The 23,257-nt window shown below is 29.4% G+C and overlaps 2 protein-coding genes across 3 annotated transcripts in view; one reads left to right on the top strand and one right to left on the bottom strand.

The window, feature by feature from the left end:
- Positions 1-854: 854 nt before the first annotated feature.
- Positions 855-15,144, bottom strand: LOC105363457 (solute carrier family 25 member 40). 2 transcript variants are annotated; one of them, XM_011501149.1, is made up of 7 exons: positions 15,075-15,144; positions 2,523-2,701; positions 2,313-2,447; positions 1,839-1,998; positions 1,567-1,763; positions 1,404-1,485; positions 855-1,149 (listed from the first exon to the last, which is right to left on the bottom strand). In XM_011501149.1, exons 2-7 carry the CDS (start codon positions 2,649-2,651, stop codon positions 908-910), a joined length of 945 nt encoding a protein of 314 aa, XP_011499451.1. In that variant the 5' UTR covers positions 2,652-2,701; positions 15,075-15,144; the 3' UTR covers positions 855-907. The 2 variants fall into 2 exon arrangements, with proteins under 2 accessions (XP_011499451.1, XP_011499450.1); XM_011501148.1 differs by lacking the exon at positions 15,075-15,144 and adding an exon at positions 2,900-3,046.
- Positions 5,071-23,257, top strand: part of eIF5B (eukaryotic translation initiation factor 5B) — a 136,824-nt gene continuing 118,637 nt past the window's right edge. The window contains exons 1-13 of the mRNA XM_011501150.1: positions 5,071-5,473; positions 6,779-7,533; positions 7,604-7,786; positions 7,896-8,182; positions 8,244-8,415; positions 8,732-9,064; positions 9,142-9,349; positions 9,746-10,196; positions 10,380-10,597; positions 10,680-10,882; positions 11,124-11,389; positions 11,793-11,874; positions 11,961-12,142. Coding sequence (XP_011499452.1) covers positions 5,427-5,473; positions 6,779-7,533; positions 7,604-7,786; positions 7,896-8,182; positions 8,244-8,415; positions 8,732-9,064; positions 9,142-9,349; positions 9,746-10,196; positions 10,380-10,597; positions 10,680-10,882; positions 11,124-11,389; positions 11,793-11,874; positions 11,961-12,142 — 3,387 coding nt within the window. The 5' untranslated portion in view covers positions 5,071-5,426. The remainder of the gene's footprint in view (positions 5,474-6,778; positions 7,534-7,603; positions 7,787-7,895; positions 8,183-8,243; positions 8,416-8,731; positions 9,065-9,141; positions 9,350-9,745; positions 10,197-10,379; positions 10,598-10,679; positions 10,883-11,123; positions 11,390-11,792; positions 11,875-11,960; positions 12,143-23,257) is intronic.

Genomic DNA, 23,257 nt, shown 5'->3' with positions numbered 1-23,257 from the left:
TATATAGTTGTCTTGGATTTTTTATATATATATTTTTTAACTAATAAATTTGTTTGTATTAAAATTTTAAAAAATATTAAACATTTTTGTTTCACATTGAATTTCATTTTATTAAATTAATTAATTTCCTTAATTTTATTGCAAACTAGAAATAGGAAATTATAAGTTAAGTTTAAAAAAATTAATTAAACGATTATATAAAAATATGCATAAATTGTATAGAAATGTATGTGAAAACCAAGATTTCTAACACTCATTGTAAACTGATTAAAAAATTTTCTTACGTTCGACAAGCATTATGCAAATTGTTTATAAACATTTATGTAGTAAAAGGAGAAAAACCGAAAATGGAATTTACCACAATAAAAAGAATTCATATTGTCCAAGACAACCAGCAACACATTAAAGTTTCAAAAACATAACCTCCTTCAAATCACAAATGCAATGTAAAAAATTCATTTACAATAAAATACTTTTCTTATTTTTATATTTGTTGAAGAAATTTAGGTATAAGTATATTGGAAAACCATGAGATCTATCGTGATAACAGAAATACAAGCAACGAAAACCTGTCTTTCACGGACTTTGTAATTTCATATCCAATCTTTTTTACTCATAATATCGTCTAGATGAATAGATGATATTACGAATCATCTTTATTGTAGGTTATGGGTAATATCATTGGCTCACTCGATCAAATAGATTTTTAACGCGCATGCGTGGAAGGTAATTGGTAACAGACCGATTACGGAAGACATTTCAAAATCTATGATGTAAATAAAAATTTTTGCAAGATATCTATAGATTTTTGTAATTGATTAGAATTCCAACACTTTGACAAAATAAAACATAAGTAGAAAAAACGTATTTTATTTATTTACATTAATTATTTTAAATTAGTAAATAACTAAACACTATCTCTTTTTTGATTTAACCATTGAATGTCATGATTTACATCTACAGTAGCACGATTTGCATTATAGGTTTGGAAAAAACGCTTTCCATGTTCAAACGTCGAAATCATAATTGCACAAGCGGGTGCTACTTTGACCAACCTAGGTGTTAATCCTGTAAATAATCCTTTCACTCCACCTTGAGCATAAATTTTTTTAATAGTTTTCCATGTACTACAAGACTCTCTTGGATTATCTAAACACAATAAATTTATAATTTACATTAATGTAAGAATATGTTTATGAAGCGATTATGTTTTAATTAAAAATTACAGAAGTTAAGAATATTAAAAGATAGAAAAACAAATGTTCACGTTCAATATTATTTATTATTGTTATGAATATTAGATGTTATTGAAAATACTTGAGTGCTTACAAATATTCTGAATTATTTAATGAATAAACAAGTTATTTCAGATTACTATTCTAATTATCTTTGAAATGAGTTACCTGAATAAATTTGCTTTTCTCCCATCTCTATTTGTCTATGAGTTTTAACTACATCGAAGGGAATTGTTATAAAGGCTGCTATCTATAAATATATTAATTTATTTATATATTATGTTTTTGTAAATTTATGTAGGCTTATTATTAAATTAACGGTTAAACATACAGAACCAGCTATAGCACCTGACACAAAGTTGGAGACAAAACTTTGTTGTGAATCAGAATACAGTTTTTTAATACATTCGTAATTAAACCAGTAAATTGCACTAAATGGTACATCTCGTAGTAATGTAGAGCTTAAGCCCATCCACAATCCCTTAATACCATTATATTGTATAACTATTTTTAAAGCTTGAGTTATTTCTGTAATATTTTAAATGTATAAAAGAGATGAAATAACAAAGTACATTTGAAGTTTTATTTGCATTAGAAACAAACCGGCATAATTCAATTTTTGTGACTGCATTTTAGTTCTTATAAGTTCTAATGGACTGACGAGTGTAGCAGCCCATACTCTTGCCGTACTTCCGGCTACCATTGGAATCCAAAATGGTTGTTCTGAATGGACCGTATTTATTTTAACCGAGTTATATTTATCCTTTTAAAGCAATATAATAAGAATTATTATTAAGCTACAAACTTAAATTCAATTAACATTTCCTTATTTTTACAAAATGTCTAAATAAGAAAAATAAGGGAATTCCTTATATTTAATGACCCTTCAATGTAAAATAATAGTGATTATTTGAATTAAAGAAAAAAAAAATATATACAACTATTAAAACTAATAAATTAAATAAGATATATTTAATTTAATACGATTATATTTTACTTATTCACTCATCGATCGGTAAATTATAAAAACATAATGCTATTTTTAAATTTGCAAAATGGAGTTACAATATACATTACTTTCATATAAAATCGTAATTGTTCGTAAGAAACAAAGTACACGATTGTAGCGGGTACTGCTAATACCAAAGTAGGACTTAATCCACTCCATAAAGATCGTACACCTTCTGCTTGACTAATTTTAAACATGGCATCCTATAATTAATTTTTATATTTAAGTACTTAACAAAATTTGAAAACTTTATTATTAATACATTTACATAATAATACCAAGGTGCCGCTAAATTTGCCATTTGCTTTAATCCATGTTGAATCACTAACAGCACCTTGTCCATTTGCACAAGAACAAATGTGATCCATCAGTCCATTACAATATAAGTAACACTTATTTGACAACATTGCTTTTTGTTGTGCTTGTAACCGAATTTTAACAACATCTAACGGTGTCACTAAATTCAGAAAGAATTTGTTTCATAAATTAATAAACTGATATTAATATATTTATTATATAATATTATTACATATATTGTTATATATTATATATATATATATATATATATATATATATATTAATATAAACTGATGATTAATAAACGAATTTTTAATATCTTAATAGTCATAGTTTTTTTTATCGCGTATAATCTTACCAAAAAATGAAGTAATAAGAGCTCCAGTACAAGAGGCAATCATTTGTTGTAGTGGTTTAATACGATATCTTGGATCGTCCAGATCTATTTTATTTATTTGAATAGTAGACATGTTCTTAATTTTGAAATCTTAATATTGTAAATATTTGATAAATATTTATTAATTATTTTTTAAAAGATGTCAAAATCATTTAAACATAACCTGATCTCTATTCGAAACGAGCACCATCGCGTTTTATAATTTTTCTTTCCGATTTTTGATTTACTAATAAGATGCATTCCTTGCATTCATCAAGTCACACAAATATTATATATTGATAAAAATTATTGAACAATGAAACCTATTACGACTTATTTATAAAAAAACATTCTAAAATATCTTGTTAGTGAATATATAATAATACTAACATTATGCACAGCACGTGTTTTGTACTTTGTGTTCATGCACTTTGAAGACAGTTGATTTTATCAGAATAGCCAACACTATTAAAAAAAATAAATAAATAAATAAATAAATAAAGTTATAAAGGAATAACTTCCAAAGAATTAAAGCATGATATTATAAAGCTATGAATAATCTTTCTTTTATATCATAATTTCATATTTGACTATTTATAATCGGTCATCTATAATTATTGAAAAAAATTTTCAATTACTTTTTCTCATTTAAAAAATATTATTTTGAATAGTTTTCTCTGCTGTTTAAGTTCAACGAATTTTAATAGGAAAACATTATTTAAATTAATTTAGAAAATTACTCTTAAATTATGGCTGCATAATTATGTTTTATGCAAAGCGTCTTTTCTTTAATAATTAAACGTTAGATAACGTTGAAAATTTTTTGAAAAAAAAAATATGTGTATATATACATATATAGAATAAAGGTTGAAAATACCATGTATGTTCTTCCATAATAATTTCTTGTAAAATAAGAGTTTGCTAAATTTATAGTTTTTACACTAATAGTACAGTCTACATTTTATAGTTACCAACACATATTTTTTTAATAAATAAAGTTATGTTTATTATAAATACATTTATTTTTCATTTAATACGTCTTTTACTACATAATTATTATAGTGCATAAATATTTATATACTTTCATAAATCTTTATAATACTTGCATATCTCAAATATCTGTATGAAAATGACGAATTTTTATTAACTATAATACATTTTTATATTGATCAATCGTTCTTTTGTTACGTATTCTGACTATTTCACAAGAATATCTTAGAATTAATTATATTTCAGTTAATAATTCAATGAAAAAAAAATATATATACATATTTCAATCAATGATAAAATTAAATATAAATGTATATTCGTAATAGTGTAAATAAAGTTTTAACAAAATTTAGTTTAGCGTATATGAAAGTTGGACGAGTGGCCGAGAGAGCATCTGATATTTTTATAATTTCCTTCGGCCTAATTTGAAATATAAATTTCTTATATTATTGACATCGATCGCAGAGATACGAATGTTAATTTGTTATTGAGAGTTTGCTTATAGATAATAGACTGCGGATTATTTGTGACAAATTACATGATATATTTTTCTTCATTTGTATTGCGCAATAATTACTTTATCGTCATTGTTATTATTGAACATTCATTTTCTTCTGATTACAGAATGTACATAAAGTTTAAGTATTAATTATCATCGGAGATTAATTTTTGAATATTTTTTATTACATTATAAGCAGTTGATCACGAAACCAGTGAATGCAACAGGATAATTATAAAATAAAATATAAAATATGCAAAATAAAATATAAAATATAGGAAACTGTAGACAAATTGTATAAAAATATTTTATGAAAATATGTTATTCTATACTTTTTTTTCTTTAGTAAAACAGATTTATCTAATAATGGCGCAAAAATGTAAGTATGCCTGTATATTCTAAACTTGACTCGAATAACAATTAATGATATATTTATAAACGAAGAGCCATGTGTTAAAAGACCATTAAAATTGTTTTTCGCGATAAATAATTAAAAGCACGCTTAAAAATGATTAGCTTTACGAATAAAATATAATGATGATGATGATGGGCACTGGTGATGATGGTGGTGGTGGTGGTAGCGGCGGTGGTGATTATAACGATGAGCATAACAAAATAAAAATGATAAAATGAAAAAAAGCGAACTCCAATGGCTTGGCGGTCGCAACAAATTCTATCTGTTTAAATCGACTTTAAAATCGATTTCTTCGATATAGTTGGCCAAATAATCAAGAGTTTACTTCAGGTTCGGATTTCGCACGTTTAAGCCACTACATCAATTGGATATGTTTTTACGAGATTGGGCTAGTAAATGTAGTTCGACGATGTGAGGGAGTGAGAGAGAAACCGGTGTGTGCTAAAGCTGAAGCTTACTGGGTGTCGTGCGCTATCGCCGCTGCAGCTCTGAAAAATCAAACATTATAGCTCTCGTTGCTTTCGTCTGGTATATAATTTCGAGCTTAGTGAACACTTCGTACGAAAATAGTTGTAAAATTCGGTGATTAGCGTTTATTGTACAAAATGGGCAAGGCGAAGAAGGGCAAACGAACTGACAAGGACGACGATTTGTAAGTTTATTTTCGGAGTTACGACAATTCTTCGAACCTACGTGCATGTAATTCCAACCTCCCTATTTCTGAAGCCGCCGCTATTCTCGGATAAAATTCAATTCAATTTGACATTGACTCGTTATTAAAGTCATTTGGCTTTTATGTTAAAATTTTAATTAATCCTATTGAATTGAAAGAAATCTCAGGAACCCTTTATAGATAAAAATATTGACTAGTCCTTTACCATCTGGTTAGTGTAGGTTAGGTTTCAGATTGTAGGTACTAAACAAAAAAGAATCGTAACACTTCAATAGAATTTAACGTGGAATATCGAATTCATTTAGTGAATTTTGCATTCGAAGAATTATGTATTTTAGGGAACGATATCTTGTTTAAGTACTTTTTAAATTGTTTTTAGTATTTTTAGGTAAATTATACTCGATTGATAAAAAGAAGTACATTGAGCCTGTATTTTTAGCATGGATTTGTAAATGCAAATTTATATATATTCATGTATTTGTAAATGCAAATATATATATATACATACATATATATATATATATATATATATATATATATATATATAAATTGTATGCTACAGAATAACATATATATAATAAAACATAATAATACAGAAACCGAATTAAATATATACTTGTTTACTTTATGCATTGACTTATCATCATTTTTATAATTTATGAGCTTATAATGTTTTTCCTTTAGTTTTACTTTTTTTCTTTTATTACTAATGTATTTAAAAATAAAATATTTTATAGATGATGCATTAAATTTTTTTTTTTATTCACAAATTTGTTTTTCAATTTATTGCATTGGACAGAAGTGTATAATATCAGTAGAGGCTTTTATATGATTTTTAAAAAGAATTTATAAATTTCTGTTTAATCTACTCAAATTTTTTTTTTTTTTTTTTTTAATAATATATTAATAGACATTATAACTTGTTATATTTAAATTTTATTTCTTTTAGTTGTATTATAATTTAATACTTATTATTTATTTATTTACAAAGGTTTTATTATTCAATTATATGTTTAAATAATTTTATTATTAGAATTAACTCGATTTTCACTGCATGTTTATATAGCAATTTTATTTAATAATACAAAGCTTTCAAATCTTACAGCTATATTGTATAAAATTAAATACGTATAGATATATCAAACAAATAATAGTATATATTAAATTATATTATAATAAAATATCAGAATAAAAGAAATTTAAACATTCATAATTTTTAGTATTTTAATTTCATCATAATTAATGATGCGTTATGTATAATTATTTTTTAATTTGTCTTTTCAGTGACAGCGATATTCAAGTAGAAGATGCTGTTAGCGAAGAACCCATTAAGTCTAAAAAATCAAAAGATAAGAAGAAAAAAGGAGATGACATTGATGAGTTATCTGAAGATCTCAAAGGTCTTAAAGTAGAAAAATCAAAAGCTTCTAAAAAGGATAAGAAACTGAAAAAGCAAGTAGATGTTTCTGATGATGATTTACCTTCGTATAAAGGAAAAGGAAAAGCCAATTCTGAATCAGATACTGATATTGATATGTCTAATAGCAAACAAAAAAATCGTAAAAACCTATCTGCCAAAAAAGGTTTTGCAGCTTTATCTGTTGAATCTAACGATGATTTATCAGATATTGAAAAATCAAAATCAAAAACGAAAATGAAAAAAGGAAATAAAGATGTAGATATAGATTCTAATAATGAGGATGAAGGGAAAGTATTGAAAAGTAAAAACAAAAGGAAAAGTAAAAAACAAGTAGATTTAGATGATTCTGACAATGAAACAAGGAAATCCAAGGCAATGACAAAAAAAGGGAAAAAGCCTGTTGATTCTGATGCAAGTGATGAAGATGAATCAAAAGTGAAGAATAAAAATAAATCTAACGCAAAGAAAAATAAAAAGAAAGATTCCGATAATGAGTCAGATGATGATGTTCCCAAATCAAAAGGAAAAACGAAAGATAAGAAAGGACGAAAAGCTTCTGATTCAGAAGATGATTTCAAAATTCTTCCATCAAAGATAACCAAGAATGCCTCGTCAAAAGGTTAAAACATTTTTATAGATTAAATACTTCTTTAGGTAGATCGACTCTATTTTTCTTTCTGCATTTATAGTTCCAAAAGCTAGTTTTGCCTTATTAAATATGGATGACGATGTGAACGAGGATCTTGCAGTATCACCTTCTGTCTCAGATGATGAGTCAACTAAAAGGGAAAGCGTAGAACGTAGCAAACCATCAAAACAACAAAAACCCGAACTACATGAATCACAAAAAGAATCTAAAAAAACTAAGAAAGGTATTTTGTGTATTTATTATTAACTTTATATTATACCATTTATCTTTTAATATAATAAAATTTAGAACTACATATTTTCAAATTTTCATTAATAAACGTAAAATTACAGCAAAGAAAAAACGTAATGATAGTGACGAAGATATAGATAAAGTTCTTGCTGAATTAGAAATGGAATATTCAGGACAAAAAAAACCAGTAAAAGAAGAATTAAATGATGAAAAAAGGGAAGTAGAAGATAAAACCTTAAATCAAAAAAAGCTGAAAGAAACAGAGAAGGAAAAAGATAAAGGAGATGCAATAGACATTGAAGATGGAGGTACTGTAAAAACAGCAGCACAAAAGAAAAAGGAGAAAAAAGAAAGAGAAAAACAGAAAAAGCTTGCTCAGAAAAAAGCTGTATGTATAATTTATAGCTGTATTTATAAAATATTTGTTTTCAAAACTAACATTATTTTAGGAATCCATGAAGAAACCTGATGTTGGTGACACCCTTAAGGATGCTGGTGTTGGTGAAAAGCAATCCGAACAGTCCGTAGAAACTAAAAAAGATGCTAGTGATGCAGAAGCAGAAGAAGAAGAAGGTAAAAAAAAGAAAAAGAAAGGTGTGAAAGAAGATCCAAAAGAAAAAGGTGTGTACCATCGAATAATAACATAATCTTTTTTTAACACAGTTTGGATATTTATGTTTATATTTGAATATTTATGCAAGTTTTAATACTGGAAAAAAGACATATAAAAACATTATTTTTAATTTGAATAAAATTAGGCATCTATGATTTTAGATTAAAAATAAAATAAATAAAAATCTTATATATATTTTGTTAATGTGTCGCAGTATATAATGAAAATATGGATTAATTATTAATTTTTTATTTTTAATAAAAATATTATTTTTATTGTTGTGCACAAAATTTCTTAGAAAAAATACACATATTTATTTTATAGGGAAAGGTCCAGGGAAAAAATTAATTGCTGCAATGCAAGAAGCTTTGAAGAAAGCGAAGGAAGAAGAAGAAAGATTAAAACGTGAAGAAGAAGAGAGAATACGATTGGAAGACGAAAGAGAGAAGGCGCGTTTAGAAAAACTTCAAAAAGAACAAGAAAGAAAGGAAAAGAAGAAGCTAAAAGAAAAACAGAGAAAAGAAAAATTAAAAGCCGAAGGCAAACTTTTAACTAATAAACAAAAACAAGCTCAAGCTAGGGCACAAGCTATGCTTGAAGCACTAAAAGCTCAAGGATTGGAAATGCCAGAAGCTGGTGAAAAGAAACCAAGACCTGGTAATAAAGTAGATAACATTAATTTAAATTTATTATTTATAAATACTTTAATCTATTTTTAATATTTAATTATTTAGGAACAAGAATAAGGCCAAGTAAATTAAAACAACAAATAAGTACGGAAGCAAAAGAAGAAATAAAAAAATCTGATGAAGTTAAGGCTGAACAAGTACAAGTAGAAATAGTTGATAAGCAAGAAAAAGTAGAAATAAAGAAAGAGGAAGAAGAGGAGGAAGCTGTTAAAGATGTTTGGGATGCTGAAAGTAGTGAAGAGGAAGCAGAAGAAGGTATATTAGTTTTTTGAAATTTTAAATTAATTAAAATTTTTAATGTATACTGTGTACTATATTTAAGAAACAATGTAAGTTTTTAATACATATTAACAATAAATTTAGTAAGATGTTTTTGTAAATAAGACTGAAGTGAAAGATTGAACTTTAAAATCCATCAATTCTTGATACAATTCATTTTCTTCATATAATGAATTATAATCAATTATTTGCAAATTCATACCTCAGTACTAAAATCCAAAAATATAATTGAGCATAAATCATAGTTATTATTGAAATATTAAAATTTTATGCGTTATAAATTATTATTCAATAGTTTTATTATGTATATATTACTGTGACTTACTATGAATAAATACAGCATATAATTACATATGGATTTTATAATAGATAAATCCGATAAAGTAACGAAGAAGTCGCCAAGTAAGGAGCTTTCAAAAGATTCGAAAGTTGTGGAAAAGGAGTCGACACCCGAAGATAATGAGGTATCCTCAGAATCATCAGATTCGGAGAGCGAAGGATCGGATTCTGGCTCGGATGAAGAAAGTGAGGAAGAAAGTGAAGTGGAAGATAAAACGACTGATGCTGAACGAAAAAGAAGGAAAGTGCGAGAAAGGATACAAAATCGTCGAATTGAAGCAGAAAAGAAGCGAACTTTGGATAATTTGCGAGCTGCTGTGGTATGTGTATTGGGTCACGTAGATACGGGAAAAACAAAAATTCTCGATAAGCTGAGGCGAACGAATGTGCAAGACGGTGAGGCTGGTGGAATCACACAGCAAATCGGTGCAACGAACGTTCCAATTCATGCCATTCAAGAATCAACGAAACATGTTAAAGGAGTAAGTAAATAACTTACTTATATAAAATTAATTTCAACTTCTCGTCACATATTCTATTTGAAGTAATATATTTATTTTTCTTATAAGGTTAAGTCAAAAAATAGTTACAGAATAGAATACAAGTAATGTTATATGATGATAATTGAACACAATGCCAATAATGTAAATTGTAATTTGTTTTAGTTTGAAAGTAAAGTCTTCAAAATTCCTGGACTGTTGATTATCGATACACCCGGTCACGAGTCATTTAGTAATTTAAGGAATCGAGGGTCATCTCTCTGTGACATTGCAATTTTAGTAGTGGATATTATGCATGGATTGGAGCCTCAAACAATTGAAAGTATCAATCTGTTGAAAGCGAAAAAATGTCCATTTATCGTCGCACTAAATAAAATCGATAGGTAGGAATGTATACTTTTATTTATAAATGCTTCTGTAAGATATTCAATATAAAAAACAATTATAATTTTCATTGTCTTTTAGGTTATACGATTGGCAAACCATGAGTCGTAGAGATGTACAGGATATTATAAAAAGTCAAGCTATTGGCACTCAACGGGAATTTGAAAAACGGTATAAGGAAGTGATTGTTCAATTTGCAGAACAAAGTCTTAATGCTGCTATATTTTATGAAAATCCCGATCCCCGAAGTTATGTATCCTTGGTTCCAACAAGTGCCATAACAGGTATGACAATTATTTTAAAGCACGTTTACAAACGATTTAACAAATGCTATTATTTAAATGTTTATATTTTATTCAGTTAATTAACATATAGTAATTGAATTGAATTCTTCAAATATAAAAGAATTTATTTCAAAGAGTTTATTTTAATATTGGCCTCTGATATTTCTGTTGCTTCTTCATTAAAATGAAATTGCTCTGGAGCAATGTAGCTAATTTGATTAACCAATTCGATTAATTGTAGGTGAAGGTATGGGGAATTTGTTGGCATTGATTGTTGATGCCTGTCAGGGACCTCTGGCCAAACGACTTATGTTCAGCGAGGAATTAGAAGCTACTGTGCTAGAAGTTAAAGCCCTTCCTGGACTTGGTACGACGATAGATTGTATTCTACTTAACGGGATCCTTCGAGAAGGTGACACAATGATTGTGGCGGGTACAGATGGACCGATCGTTACACAAATCAGATCACTTCTTATGCCACAGCCATTAAAAGAACTTAGAGTTAAGGTAATTTTAAAGAATTTTTTCCTCTACTAATATATAAGCGATTTATTAATAAATTATGCAACAATTTATATCTTCGGTTAACATATTTAATAATTTCAAAATTTTAGAGATGATAAATTATACTTAAGTAGATTTGATTTAAATTTTAAAAATTACATTCGATTATTCAGAAAATATAAGTATCTGATTTTAAAATCCAAAAAATTTTATTGTATATATTGTAAAACATTTTCTAGTAATTTTTTCATATTTCAAAAATGATTTTACAAAATATCTTTTTTAAATTCTTGCATTTATTTATAATTTTTCTTTTTCTTTTTTTCTTATTTTTATTATTGTCATTTGTGAATTCAATTACCTGTGTACAATTGTAATAATATAAAAAAAAACTTCATTTCTATAGAGTGCGTATGTAGAACATCGTGTAGTAAAAGCAGCTCAGGGAGTGAAAATTGCTGCAAAGATTTTGGAAAAAGCTATAGCAGGTATATATTAACAGTTACTAATAGAGAATTTTGTGATAAAGTTTACCTTAATTTTGATAATTTTTTAAATATCATTAACAATTTAGGATTAAAGCTTGTAGTAGCTCAGAAGCCAGATGAGGTCGAGATTCTGAAAGAGGAGATTGATAAGGAATTAACTCATGCCTTAAGTAAATTGAAGCTCGTGGATCGAGGTGTCTTTGTGCAGGCATCGACTCTTGGCGCTCTCGAGGCACTCGGAGACTTCTTAAAAAGTAGCAAAATTCCGGTAAGTATCATCAATTTATTTATTTATTATTATATTGAATGAAGTGATCGAGGAAAATCGATTGAGCACAAAGTTATCGAAATTTAGTTATATTTCCATACCGTTTTGCATAAGCTGCTTTATAATGAATTTTTTACTAATTATATTGAATAATTATAAAAGAGATAGTATAAAATTTAAGAACATTTTAAAAATATTTACAAGCTTATTATTTCTTACTTACTACAGTTTTAGTCTTTAAAGTTTTAAGCATTATTTTTCCTAAAAAAGAAAGTATCAATTATCACTTATCTCACTTATGAAAAATAGGTTTATCTGACAAGCATTTCTATGTCGCGTTACTTTAATCTTAGAATTAAGATCGATTAAATTATTTTATTATTTCCGTAAAAAGTATAATAAATATTAAAACAAAAAAAGAATTATTATGGAAAATTATCCTTAAAATATATATTGCGTTGATTTGTTAATTTTTTGTAATATTATTTTATAATCTCGATGAAAATATATTTGCGCTTTGATTATAAACTTTCATAAATAGTTACTCAATCTCAATTCTTTTCTAGAAAACTCAACAAAATTGAAGCTATTTAAAGAGATTTAAAACAGTCGAAAATTACAAAGTATTTTCATAATTTGGCTGTTATGTGTGTTTTTTTTTAATCAGTTCATTTTTTTTTTATATTTTCGCATATGAATATGCACGATTGGTTAAGCTTATAAATAAAGATAATTATCTTTTAAAAAACTAGTAAATCCTTATACGACTGTATGTGTTTTATAAGAGACACAATTTATACTTTTATCTTAATTTCAATAATAAGGAGCTAAATATTATAGCTAATTATACGAAAAGCTTGAAGAGTCTACCTTGAGCTAATTATAATGAATATGACGTAAACAAGGTGGGGAACGTGAAATCCGAGTAGTAGGACCACGAGTATTTGGTCGAAAGAGACTCGGGAATCTTTGTGCTCGTTACGCTTGCACGTACAAAGAAAATATACAGTGGCATAAAAGAGAAAAAGGGAGTAAAAATAAAAAGCGATACGAGTACGAGCTGTCGCGCGTTACAGTGTCGAGGGGAGTGCAAAAACGGAAGAGAGGAGACTTGCGCGCACGCACTCACGTACACGGACGACGGATCACGAACACAAGTGGTCGTAGGCGCTCGGTGCACCGACCAATGAGCCGTATCCTGCTAAACCGTTAAGAAGGAAGTGCTTCATTGCCACTAGCTTCGAGCGCCCATATGTACGTTACGCGCTCCTCCATCGGCGTCCGCCAAAAATCTTTATCGCTACTTAATGTCAGAGGCTGTGCATGCGCGCACGCTATGGAACGCGGTCTTATCGTCAATTTTTGGCTGGGCTTGCTTACATTCGATATGGCTCGAAGGGTCGTTTCTCGGTTGCCGATTACACGGGCAGTTTTGAAAAAACGCTCGCACTCCAGTTTTAAATTTTTAGTATAACGGAAGGGCGATCTGAAGTAACTGTAAATTAGTTGAATCTATCGTCTTTCGTTGTGACACAAAACTGTATTTCATGCGCACATGCACACACGCACACGCACACGCACACGCACACGCACACGCACGCACGCACACGCACGCACGCACACGCACGCAAGTCCTTATTGAAAATGAAGCAGTGGAAAATTTGTAAATCTAATCTAGTATTGTTATATGCCGAGATGCTCTTTATGCTAAAATGTTTCATAATATTTTAAATGTTCCGGTTTCTAAATGGCGCTATAATTTTCTATTTCGTATCACACTTTCACAAACCTGTGATTTTAGCAAAAATTATCTAAACGAGGCTTAATGCACACCACTTAATATTAAAGTTACCACACGTACACTAAGCAGCAGATTTGTGCAATCTGAGTAAAATACGAGAAATTGCAAATGCTTTTAAGAGTCTTGTGATAATTTTTCAAACGTTTTATTATTTATTATGGCAAATAAGAGTAAATAAAAGTACAATAAATATATATAATTTATTTAGTTCGCTATTCAAAATAAATTATTCTTAATAATCGGATGCCTTTGTAATCAATAAGGTACTACTTCTATTATACAATTATTGATATAAGATCAGAGTAGCTTTTTGTTAAAATGTATTATTACATTACGTGTCGAGATAGATGCTTGAAGTCATTTTAATTAAAAGCATTTAATTTAAATGTTTATCAGAAAATTGTATCTTTGGGATTGAAGGTACGTATATGATGATAATTATATTATGTGCAAAATCATAATTGTATCGGATAAATCATGATAACATAGTAAATTGCTGCAAATAGTAATATGATATCTTACCATTTTATCAAATATTTGCTTGAAAAAATGAAATTTAATTGTATTTATATTATTAATCTATGAAGTGTATACGAAGTATCCCGGATATAAATTTTTTCTTTCATTTTCTTAGATTGAAATATGAAATTACGTGATTTTCAATATAATCGCAGTTACTCTCTTGTATTATTATTATTATTATTATTATTATTATTATTATCATTATCATTATTATTAATTTTAGAAATTGGAGATTTAGTTAATTTTTAAAAATAATTGCTTGCAAAGGCTCGTTAAATTATTTTGCGAGCTTATTCTTTTGTATTATATGTGGAAAAATACCTGGGAAATTCCATTGAATCTTAGAATATTTAGATATACAGTATATGCGTGCGCGTGCGCTCGCGCCGAAATACTCTTAACCATATGGTTTGAAGTACGATTAGCGCTCTTGTTGAAATCATTTAAAGAAAATAAGCTATTATGGATAGAAGCACGTGTTAATAATTTTATCGATCCCCTCCATTTCACAACGTTATCTCACCGACGCCTGAAAACTTTCATCCGAGCGATCCGATCATCTCGCTCATATTTTTCTCGTGTAAAAAGGTGAAAAAAAATTGCACGTACCGTATAATACTTTATAAGCGAAACGGCCTCTATAGCGAGTCTCTCGTCCTTGCTCGGCTTATGAATGGAATCTCCCCTTCCGCTTATAGCCGTAACGGCGGAGGTGGGGAACGAGCAAAAGAATACGGTCTGATCACGTGGTGCGGGGCTCGTGACGTCATGGCAGAGCGCGCGCCCACTCTACGCACATATTATATTATCCGCGAGGTCCCGCGAGCGCACTTGGAGATAACAGAGTAGTTTTGATGAGCATGTGCGTAAGCTCGGAACATTTGTCTGGTTTTGGCCGGAGGTGGAGGCCATTGAAAAAATTCTGGCACTTCGGTCGGCCTCGCTGCTTCTATTTGCCAATGTGAATCTAGAAGAGATTCATAGAATCGTGCAATCTCTTGAGTTTCGAATATTAACAGTTATAAAATTAGATTAACCTCCCCCCGTAGTTACATCTTTCGATTTTATGTCCATGGCAATGTTTTATGATTCAATTTGTAAATCCGTCTTCTCTATCTTTTCATTAATTACTTATATTCACGTTTTGAAATATTCGCCATGACATACAAATATTCGTATTGACAAAGTTATAAATTTAAGTTCTATAGATCTAATTAAGAAAAAATCAAGTTTTTGGAAAGGGATAGAACGATTGTTCTTTGTTATTAATTTTTATACACGAGTATAGTTTGTGATAATATTATTGATAATAAAACGTGAAAGTCATTTTTTGGAAAAAGTTGACCAAATATTTATTTCATTCGATACTTCTTTACATCCAAGAATTTGGATTTTTTAATTATTTTTATTTGCCACCTTAAAATATCTGACCGGTAAAAATTCATTCTTATTTAACAACTTTAAAAATTGCTGATAAATCTAAATATAATTCAACCAGACAATTCATCAATAATTCATCAATAATTTTATTAAATATTGAAAAATGTTAAATGCTCCTTTAAGACTTTATAAAGCACAGCGTTGTCTCAGGCTCGAGAGACGCAAGCATCGATCGATGCTTGAAAGGCGTAATCAATACATTTTAAAACAAGTAGCTCAGTAACAAGTAGAGAAAAGCATAAGAGACAACAGTAGTTTTGCGTTGTAACAAATGCAGAAGGAAAAATTAAAAGGGCCGTTGATAGGAGAGAGACAAGAGAGAATAGAGAGGAGAGACAGACAATGAGAGAGAGACAAGAGAGAAGAGAGAGAGAGACAAGAGAGAAGAGAGAGAGAGACAAGAGAGAAGAGAGAGAGAGACAAGAGAGAAGAGAGAGAGAGACAAGAGAGAAGAGAGAGAGAGACAAGAGAGAAGAGAGAGAGAGACAAGAGAGAAGAGAGAGAGAGACAAGAGAGAAGAGAGAGAGAGACAAGAGAGAAGAGAGAGAGAGACAAGAGAGAAGAGAGAGAGAGACAAGAGAGAAGAGAGAGAGAGACAAGAGAGAAGAGAGAGAGAGACAAGAGAGAAGAGAGAGAGAGACAAGAGAGAAGAGAGAGAGAGACAAGAGAGAAGAGAGAGAGAGACAAGAGAGAAGAGAGAGAGAGACAAGAGAGAAGAGAGAGAGAGACAAGAGAGAAGAGAGAGAGAGACAAGAGAGAAGAGAGAGAGAGACAAGAGAGAAGAGAGAGAGAGACAAGAGAGAAGAGAGAGAGAGACAAGAGAGAAGAGAGAGAGAGACAAGAGAGAAGAGAGAGAGAGACAAGAGAGAAGAGAGAGAGAGACAAGAGAGAAGAGAGAGAGAGACAAGAGAGAAGAGAGAGAGAGACAAGAGAGAAGAGAGAGAGAGACAAGAGAGAAGAGAGAGAGAGACAAGAGAGAAGAGAGAGAGAGACAAGAGAGAAGAGAGAGAGAGACAAGAGAGAAGAGAGAGAGAGACAAGAGAGAAGAGAGAGAGAGACAAGAGAGAAGAGAGAGAGAGACAAGAGAGAAGAGAGAGAGAGACAAGAGAGAAGAGAGAGAGAGACAAGAGAGAAGAGAGAGAGAGACAAGAGAGAAGAGAGAGAGAGACAAGAGAGAAGAGAGAGAGAGACAAGAGAGAAGAGAGAGAGAGACAAGAGAGAAGAGAGAGAGAGACAAGAGAGAAGAGAGAGAGAGACAAGAGAGAAGAGAGAGAGAGACAAGAGAGAAGAGAGAGAGAGACAAGAGAGAAGAGAGAGAGAGACAAGAGAGAAGAGAGAGAGAGACAAGAGAGAAGAGAGAGAGAGACAAGAGAGAAGAGAGAGAGAGACAAGAGAGAAGAGAGAGAGAGACAAGAGAGAAGAGAGAGAGAGACAAGAGAGAAGAGAGAGAGAGACAAGAGAGAAGAGAGAGAGAGACAAGAGAGAAGAGAGAGAGAGACAAGAGAGAAGAGAGAGAGAGACAAGAGAGAATAGAGAGGAGAGACAGACAATGAGAGAGAGAGACAGAGAGAGAGACAAGAGAGAAGAGAGAGAGAATGAGAGAAGGGAGGCTCAATCGTGAGCCAGTGTTGAGAAGCGTCGTGGCGTCGACGAGCCAACACCGGAAACTTGCGCCCACGCTGCTCATCAGAACCTGTGGGTGGACCTCTCGCAATCGACGAGCGTCTTTCTTCTCCTCTTCTTCCTCCTCTTTTACTCCTTCTGCTCATTTACAGACAAAAATCAACGCTTTTTTGGAGCTATGACGACGAGACGCGTCCGACTTCTCCAATACGCCTACGTCTGCTTGACGAACGCACACGCGCGATGTCTCCCCTCCCCCCTACCCCGTGTTTTTCTTTCCTTTATGGCCTACAGCTTTTTTTTTGTACTGGGCGTGGAATTTTTATGAGAAGCCATTATACTTAACAGAATTAAGATAGTCTGCGGATTTAGGTGGAAAAAATTCTATTGCTTTATTATAGTACTAATATTTTCCAGTCTAAACGAAAGCTTTTTTCTTGCTTTTTTTCTCCTTTTTTTCATCTTTTTGTATGATGGAAAACTAATTTGTTAATGCATTGGTCGATATGAATTCCATTTTGTTTTTCAAAAGTCGAATGAGAAAGAAATTCGTACCATAGTTTTTCGAGTTTTTCGAAGTAAGCGTTGTGAAGTCTAATCGAGGATCGAATTTATAAAATAAATTTTTTTCACGCCATCACATAAGCATATCAATGTATCTATTTATTTATTAATTAATTTTTTTTTTTTTTTTTTTTTTTTTTTTTTTTTTTTTTGTAAATCAATGTAATTGTAATTCGCATGTCTAATCTTTATTTCTCCGTAGCTAAGCAGTAATCATATATGTTGCGAAATCGATCTTTTATGTTCTACTAATTTTATTAGCAAAGCAAGAAAGCTTTTACTTTACACAGGTTTAAGACGATAATAAGCTATGAATATACATAAATTCACTGCCTCATGACAATAATAAAATAAAATAAATTGACAATTAAGGGAATGATTTCAAGAAGCATAATCATTAGAAAATGCAGTTATTGACCAATGATCATTGACATGCATATCTATACGAATGCGAGAAGACATTGTTGAATAGCAATGATAGCTACAGAGTACAGTAAATTCATAATAATGAAATGTTTACATTCATATTGATGCTCGTCGAGCCGTCGATGCCACTTAGTATTGTCATCCAAGAGAATAGAAATACATGTGTGGAATATAATGATAAAATAAAGCATCGATATCCAAAGTGCCAAGAGCACGCGGCCAATGTGTAACATTCGAAATATTTAAAGCACATGATTGTTATAAATATAGAATATATTTAACGGAGATATATTAAAGGAACTATTGTACAAGGAATTCATTCGCGTATGTTAAAGTTATTCATACATGTTGTAAACAATTTAATTACACGTTTTCCCATTGGCCTTTAAAACTGTTAGAGTGAAAAGCACTTTTATATCGTATCCCTTTTAAATGCATTTTCTATTCGTTTTATTTTATTCTTTTTTACAGAAAGAAATTGCCTTCGAGTGTCTTGAATGAATACGTATTTTATAATTGGTTCAAATAAAATAATTTATATTTTCTAAACTCAAAAGTATATTTCTATCCCCAAAATAGAAAAGATCAGTAAATAGTTTCGGACTACGTATTCGCGCGTTTATCTATTTCTTGGTGAGATAAAAAAATTTATTTAATAATATCTAAGTATATATAATTCGTTTTCAATTACACTGTTTGTTTAATTGTATTCTATAGAGAAAGGAAACAAAAAAAAAATTATGTAAATCTGATTATGAGTATTAAACTTATCTGGATATTATAAAATTAAGTTATTTTATAAAAACAAATTTTATCTAAACATCTTTGTTTATTTTTTATTATTTATGGAAAAACGTCGTTATATTTATCTCTTACTGTTTGAAAACTAAACTATTATTGAAAGAAACTAAATATTTTAAGGCATTTTTTTTTCTATTTTCACATATTATCAACACGTTAATCATAGTTCTTTTTATTTATCATTAAAATAGAAATATTGATACTTTTAATTATAAGCCTGAAATATGATGAAGAGCAATGATGAATGCTTCTCTATTGTAGTTTATTTAGTTGTCATTTTTCAAATAATTTGCTTAACATACGGTTTACATATTTTCTTAGTATAGGATATATATATATATATATATATATATATATATATATATATATATATATATATATTGAGAGAGAGAGAGAGAGAGAGAGAGAGAGAATATAATATACTGGTATACTAGTAAGCAGAAAAGCTGTCCTATGTAATGTAATAACAAAAATTATTGACCATTATGGCTGAATTGTATTATTCAACATACTATTTTCTTCTTAAACAGCATAAAAATAGCAAAATATCAAATAGTTAAGATTTTAGTACAGTTGGCTTTTTTTTTTTTTTTATCAGAAAATATTTGTATTTTTTGCGAATATAATATGATACTCATATACAGTAAGTCTATTTATAATTATATATATTTAATAAATTTAATCGTTAATTGTTATATAATAAAAGTTATGTAGTTAATGAAGGATTACATTTTTGATTAGAAATTAATCTTTACATTTGTTTTTCTTAATACAGATGAAAAGACTCGATAATTCTAGAATATTTGTTTTAATATTTTACTAATTAATTTTTCTTATTTTTAAATGAGTTACAATTTTAAATATTTATTTAATGTGACTGATTTCGACAAATAATTTACATTTTTATCAATTATGAATTTAAGAAATGACTTTGCACATAAGACTGTAAGATTACTATTACACCAAGTTAATAGATATTATAGAACTTTTTCAATTAAGAAAACGGCATCCATAAGTCGTGGATTGTATTTAAGATAAAAAAAAAAGAAAAAAAAAATACATAAAAGGTGGTTGAATGCACTTGTTAAAAATAAGCAAATGAATTGGCAATTTTCCAATCACATGACTAGACTGTAATTCCCTCTCAAGAGTACAGTGTGTACACTACTGTTTTGATGGAGTCTTGTCGATGGAAGGAAGTAGGATAAGATCAGTGGATTCGTGGATTAGCAAGTCGTGTCGCAAAATTTAAAAGCACGTCGCGTGATTCCTCGTCGTATTTGGCCTCAGCGAATCACGTTACAAGCGCATACATTACCGAATGCCAAAGCATTTGTTTTTAATTTTCTACTTTCTCGTCTGTTGTAGATTCTTAAATAAATCCAATCGTTATCGCCAAAGATTATCAATACGTGCATTTCATTATCATGTTTATGATACTTTTCATGCAATTTTTCCTCCTCTATAATATTGCATTTCCATCATCAATCATAAAGAACTTGGTTTTTTTTTTTAAATTATAGGTTAGATATACTTTTCTTAGCATCATAAAATAAGTGAGCAATGTTTGTAATATGAATATTATTCATTTGTAAAATTTCATTGATTCGAATATATATTGAAGAATTTTTTCAAATATTTTTATATTCACGAAGCACTGATTGATCGCTTACTAAAAGGCAAGCTTCGTCATTATTATAAGCTAAGTATAGAATAATTTATATTTTTCATTTGTCATTTTTATTATTCATTCATTCAATGTAATAATTTTAATATTTAAAGTAAAACTAACGATTACTAGAAAAATAATTCTATTCTTATTTAAATAAATAAATAATGACAAATCTCAGAACGCTACTTGTCATTTTTATTTAAAGTATGTGTATCGTTGTACAAAAATTAAAAATATTCTTACTTACAGTTATATATAAAGTGTACATACGTTTTTTCGTATGTGTATTTATCACATTTAGACCTCTTAAGAATTCACCATTCAACAACTTCATTCATAGACGGCGAGAGTGAGGGTTACCAAAAAAGGTGAAGGGGAGAGGGCGAGAGAAAGGATAAGAGAGAGAGAGAGAGAGAGAGAGAGTGTGTCGATGTAGATCCTTCTTGACTGTATAGCCGTGCTCGTAAAACGCACCGCTAATTTCCGGTCGGTCATCGTCTTTCTACGCTCTTTCTCTCTCTCTCTCTCTCTCTCTCTCTCTCTCTCTCTCATCCTTTCTAAACTTCTTTAGATTTATTCGCTTACCCTCTCTGCCTTTATTTTTATTTATTTTACTTATATTGAATAGCGCTTACAGTTCGTCGGACGCATTTTCGTTTCTTTTTTATTTACCAGCAAGATCTCAAATATAACACTATGGATTAATGTATTCAAATTAATTGTATTTATAAGATGTCATGATAAATTTCGCTCTCTCTCTCTCTCTCTCTCTCTCAATTTCATATTAGAATATTTGACATTAGCAATTTATTACTGCTGAGAAATAAATATTATTGACTTAAGTAGAATTTGACATGAGCTTTTTTCTCGTTTGTTCGAATTCCAATTAATTACTTATATGTTTCGAACAACTTACATACTCACTGAAATTTCTTCTTTATTTTTTTTTATTTCTTTGTGTTAAAAACTTTTAATCAAATAATTATCTACTTAGATATTATAATAGAAGTTTATAATCATACATGAAATAATATGGTGAATTTTTATACTTGTAGGGCAATGGATGTAGTCGAACTAAGTGAATTTTATGCTTCAGAAAAATAAATATTAATTATTTCTCAGTTATTTCAATATATTATTTTTAAAAGTTTTGAAGCTAATATTCATTAACAAGTTTTATTAAAATTTTGTTTATATGAGTAAGCAAATGAAGTATTTTTATAATATTTATTATCGCAAAATCAAACTGAAGAAAATATTCGTTAATTATATATTAATTGTACATTTTGAAATTCATCAATTTTCATTAATTATTTAATAAGATTACTAAAAATTGATATATACGAAAATATCCCCATGATAATAGAAATTCTAGAAGTTTGAAATAATCAATTTCTTTTAAGAGATGGAGCCCTCTGCATTTTTTCCTATTCATAATAGCGAAGATACTTTTAAAGAGAATATTTATTAGCAACATGGTTTCCCAAATGATCTTATTCTTCACTGTTGATGAAAGTACGACGGCCGATGAACAACAAAATGAATGGAAGAAGAAGTGCGGTTAAAAAGGGACCAAGATAAACTGGGTCTCTGCATTCCCCAGCCAAAAGGCAATAACGGGTGCGCGTATGTAATTGCGTTCACTCAGAACATGCACGTACTTGGGTAGATGTTATTTTTTATTTCCTCCCAGAAGAAAATATGCAATTCTTCGATTAAAACTGCAAACGAGTGCCATTTATAGCTGACCCACACTGATATATGCATTACGCATGATTTGGAAGGCATGTGTTGGGCCTTTGGCTTGTATGAAAAGTTCAAATAAAATCTTCCTTCTCTTCCTTTCGCAAATTCATTCAGATTTCACTGGGCTTTACTTGTCTCATTTTCCCTTTCCCCTTCAACACTTATTCGCATTTTAGTCGTTTGTCTCTCTGACCATTTGTGCGCATGCGCGTACGTATGCTAAAACCTTCTAAAGTTTAAAAAAACATTTTTACAAATATTTACCATAAATTTGCATCGTTGGAGAATGACGTTTTACTAAGAATTTCATTAGAATTATCTCTTTTATTAATCATAATTAAAAATTAATTTCATAAAATTAACAATTTCTGAAATTAAATATCAAACTATATTTATGCAAGCATGCATTTGCACATATGCATGTACGTTATTGCATTAATTATATACATTCAAAATAAATTCTGAGTTTTTAGTGTCGATATTTTTCTTCGTTTTTATTATAAGATAACTTTTAAACAAG

The sequence above is a fragment of the Ceratosolen solmsi genome, unplaced genomic scaffold, assembly GCF_000503995.2.
Source record: "Ceratosolen solmsi marchali unplaced genomic scaffold, CerSol_1.0 scaffold57, whole genome shotgun sequence".
NCBI lineage: Eukaryota > Metazoa > Arthropoda > Insecta > Hymenoptera > Agaonidae > Ceratosolen > Ceratosolen solmsi.
This window is presented reverse-complemented; position numbering and strand designations above follow the sequence as displayed.

Coding starts and splice junctions, on each gene's coding strand:
- LOC105363457 (XM_011501148.1), bottom strand. CDS start 3,011: ATGTCTACTATTCAAATAAATAAAATAGATCTGGACGATCCAAGATAT. Junction 2,702..2,899: donor TCTTATTACTTCATTTTTTG/GTAAGATTATAC, acceptor TTCTGAATTTAG/TGACACCGTTAGATGTTGTT. Junction 1,764..1,838: donor ACAAAAATTGAATTATGCCG/GTTTGTTTCTAA, acceptor AAAATATTACAG/AAATAACTCAAGCTTTAAAA.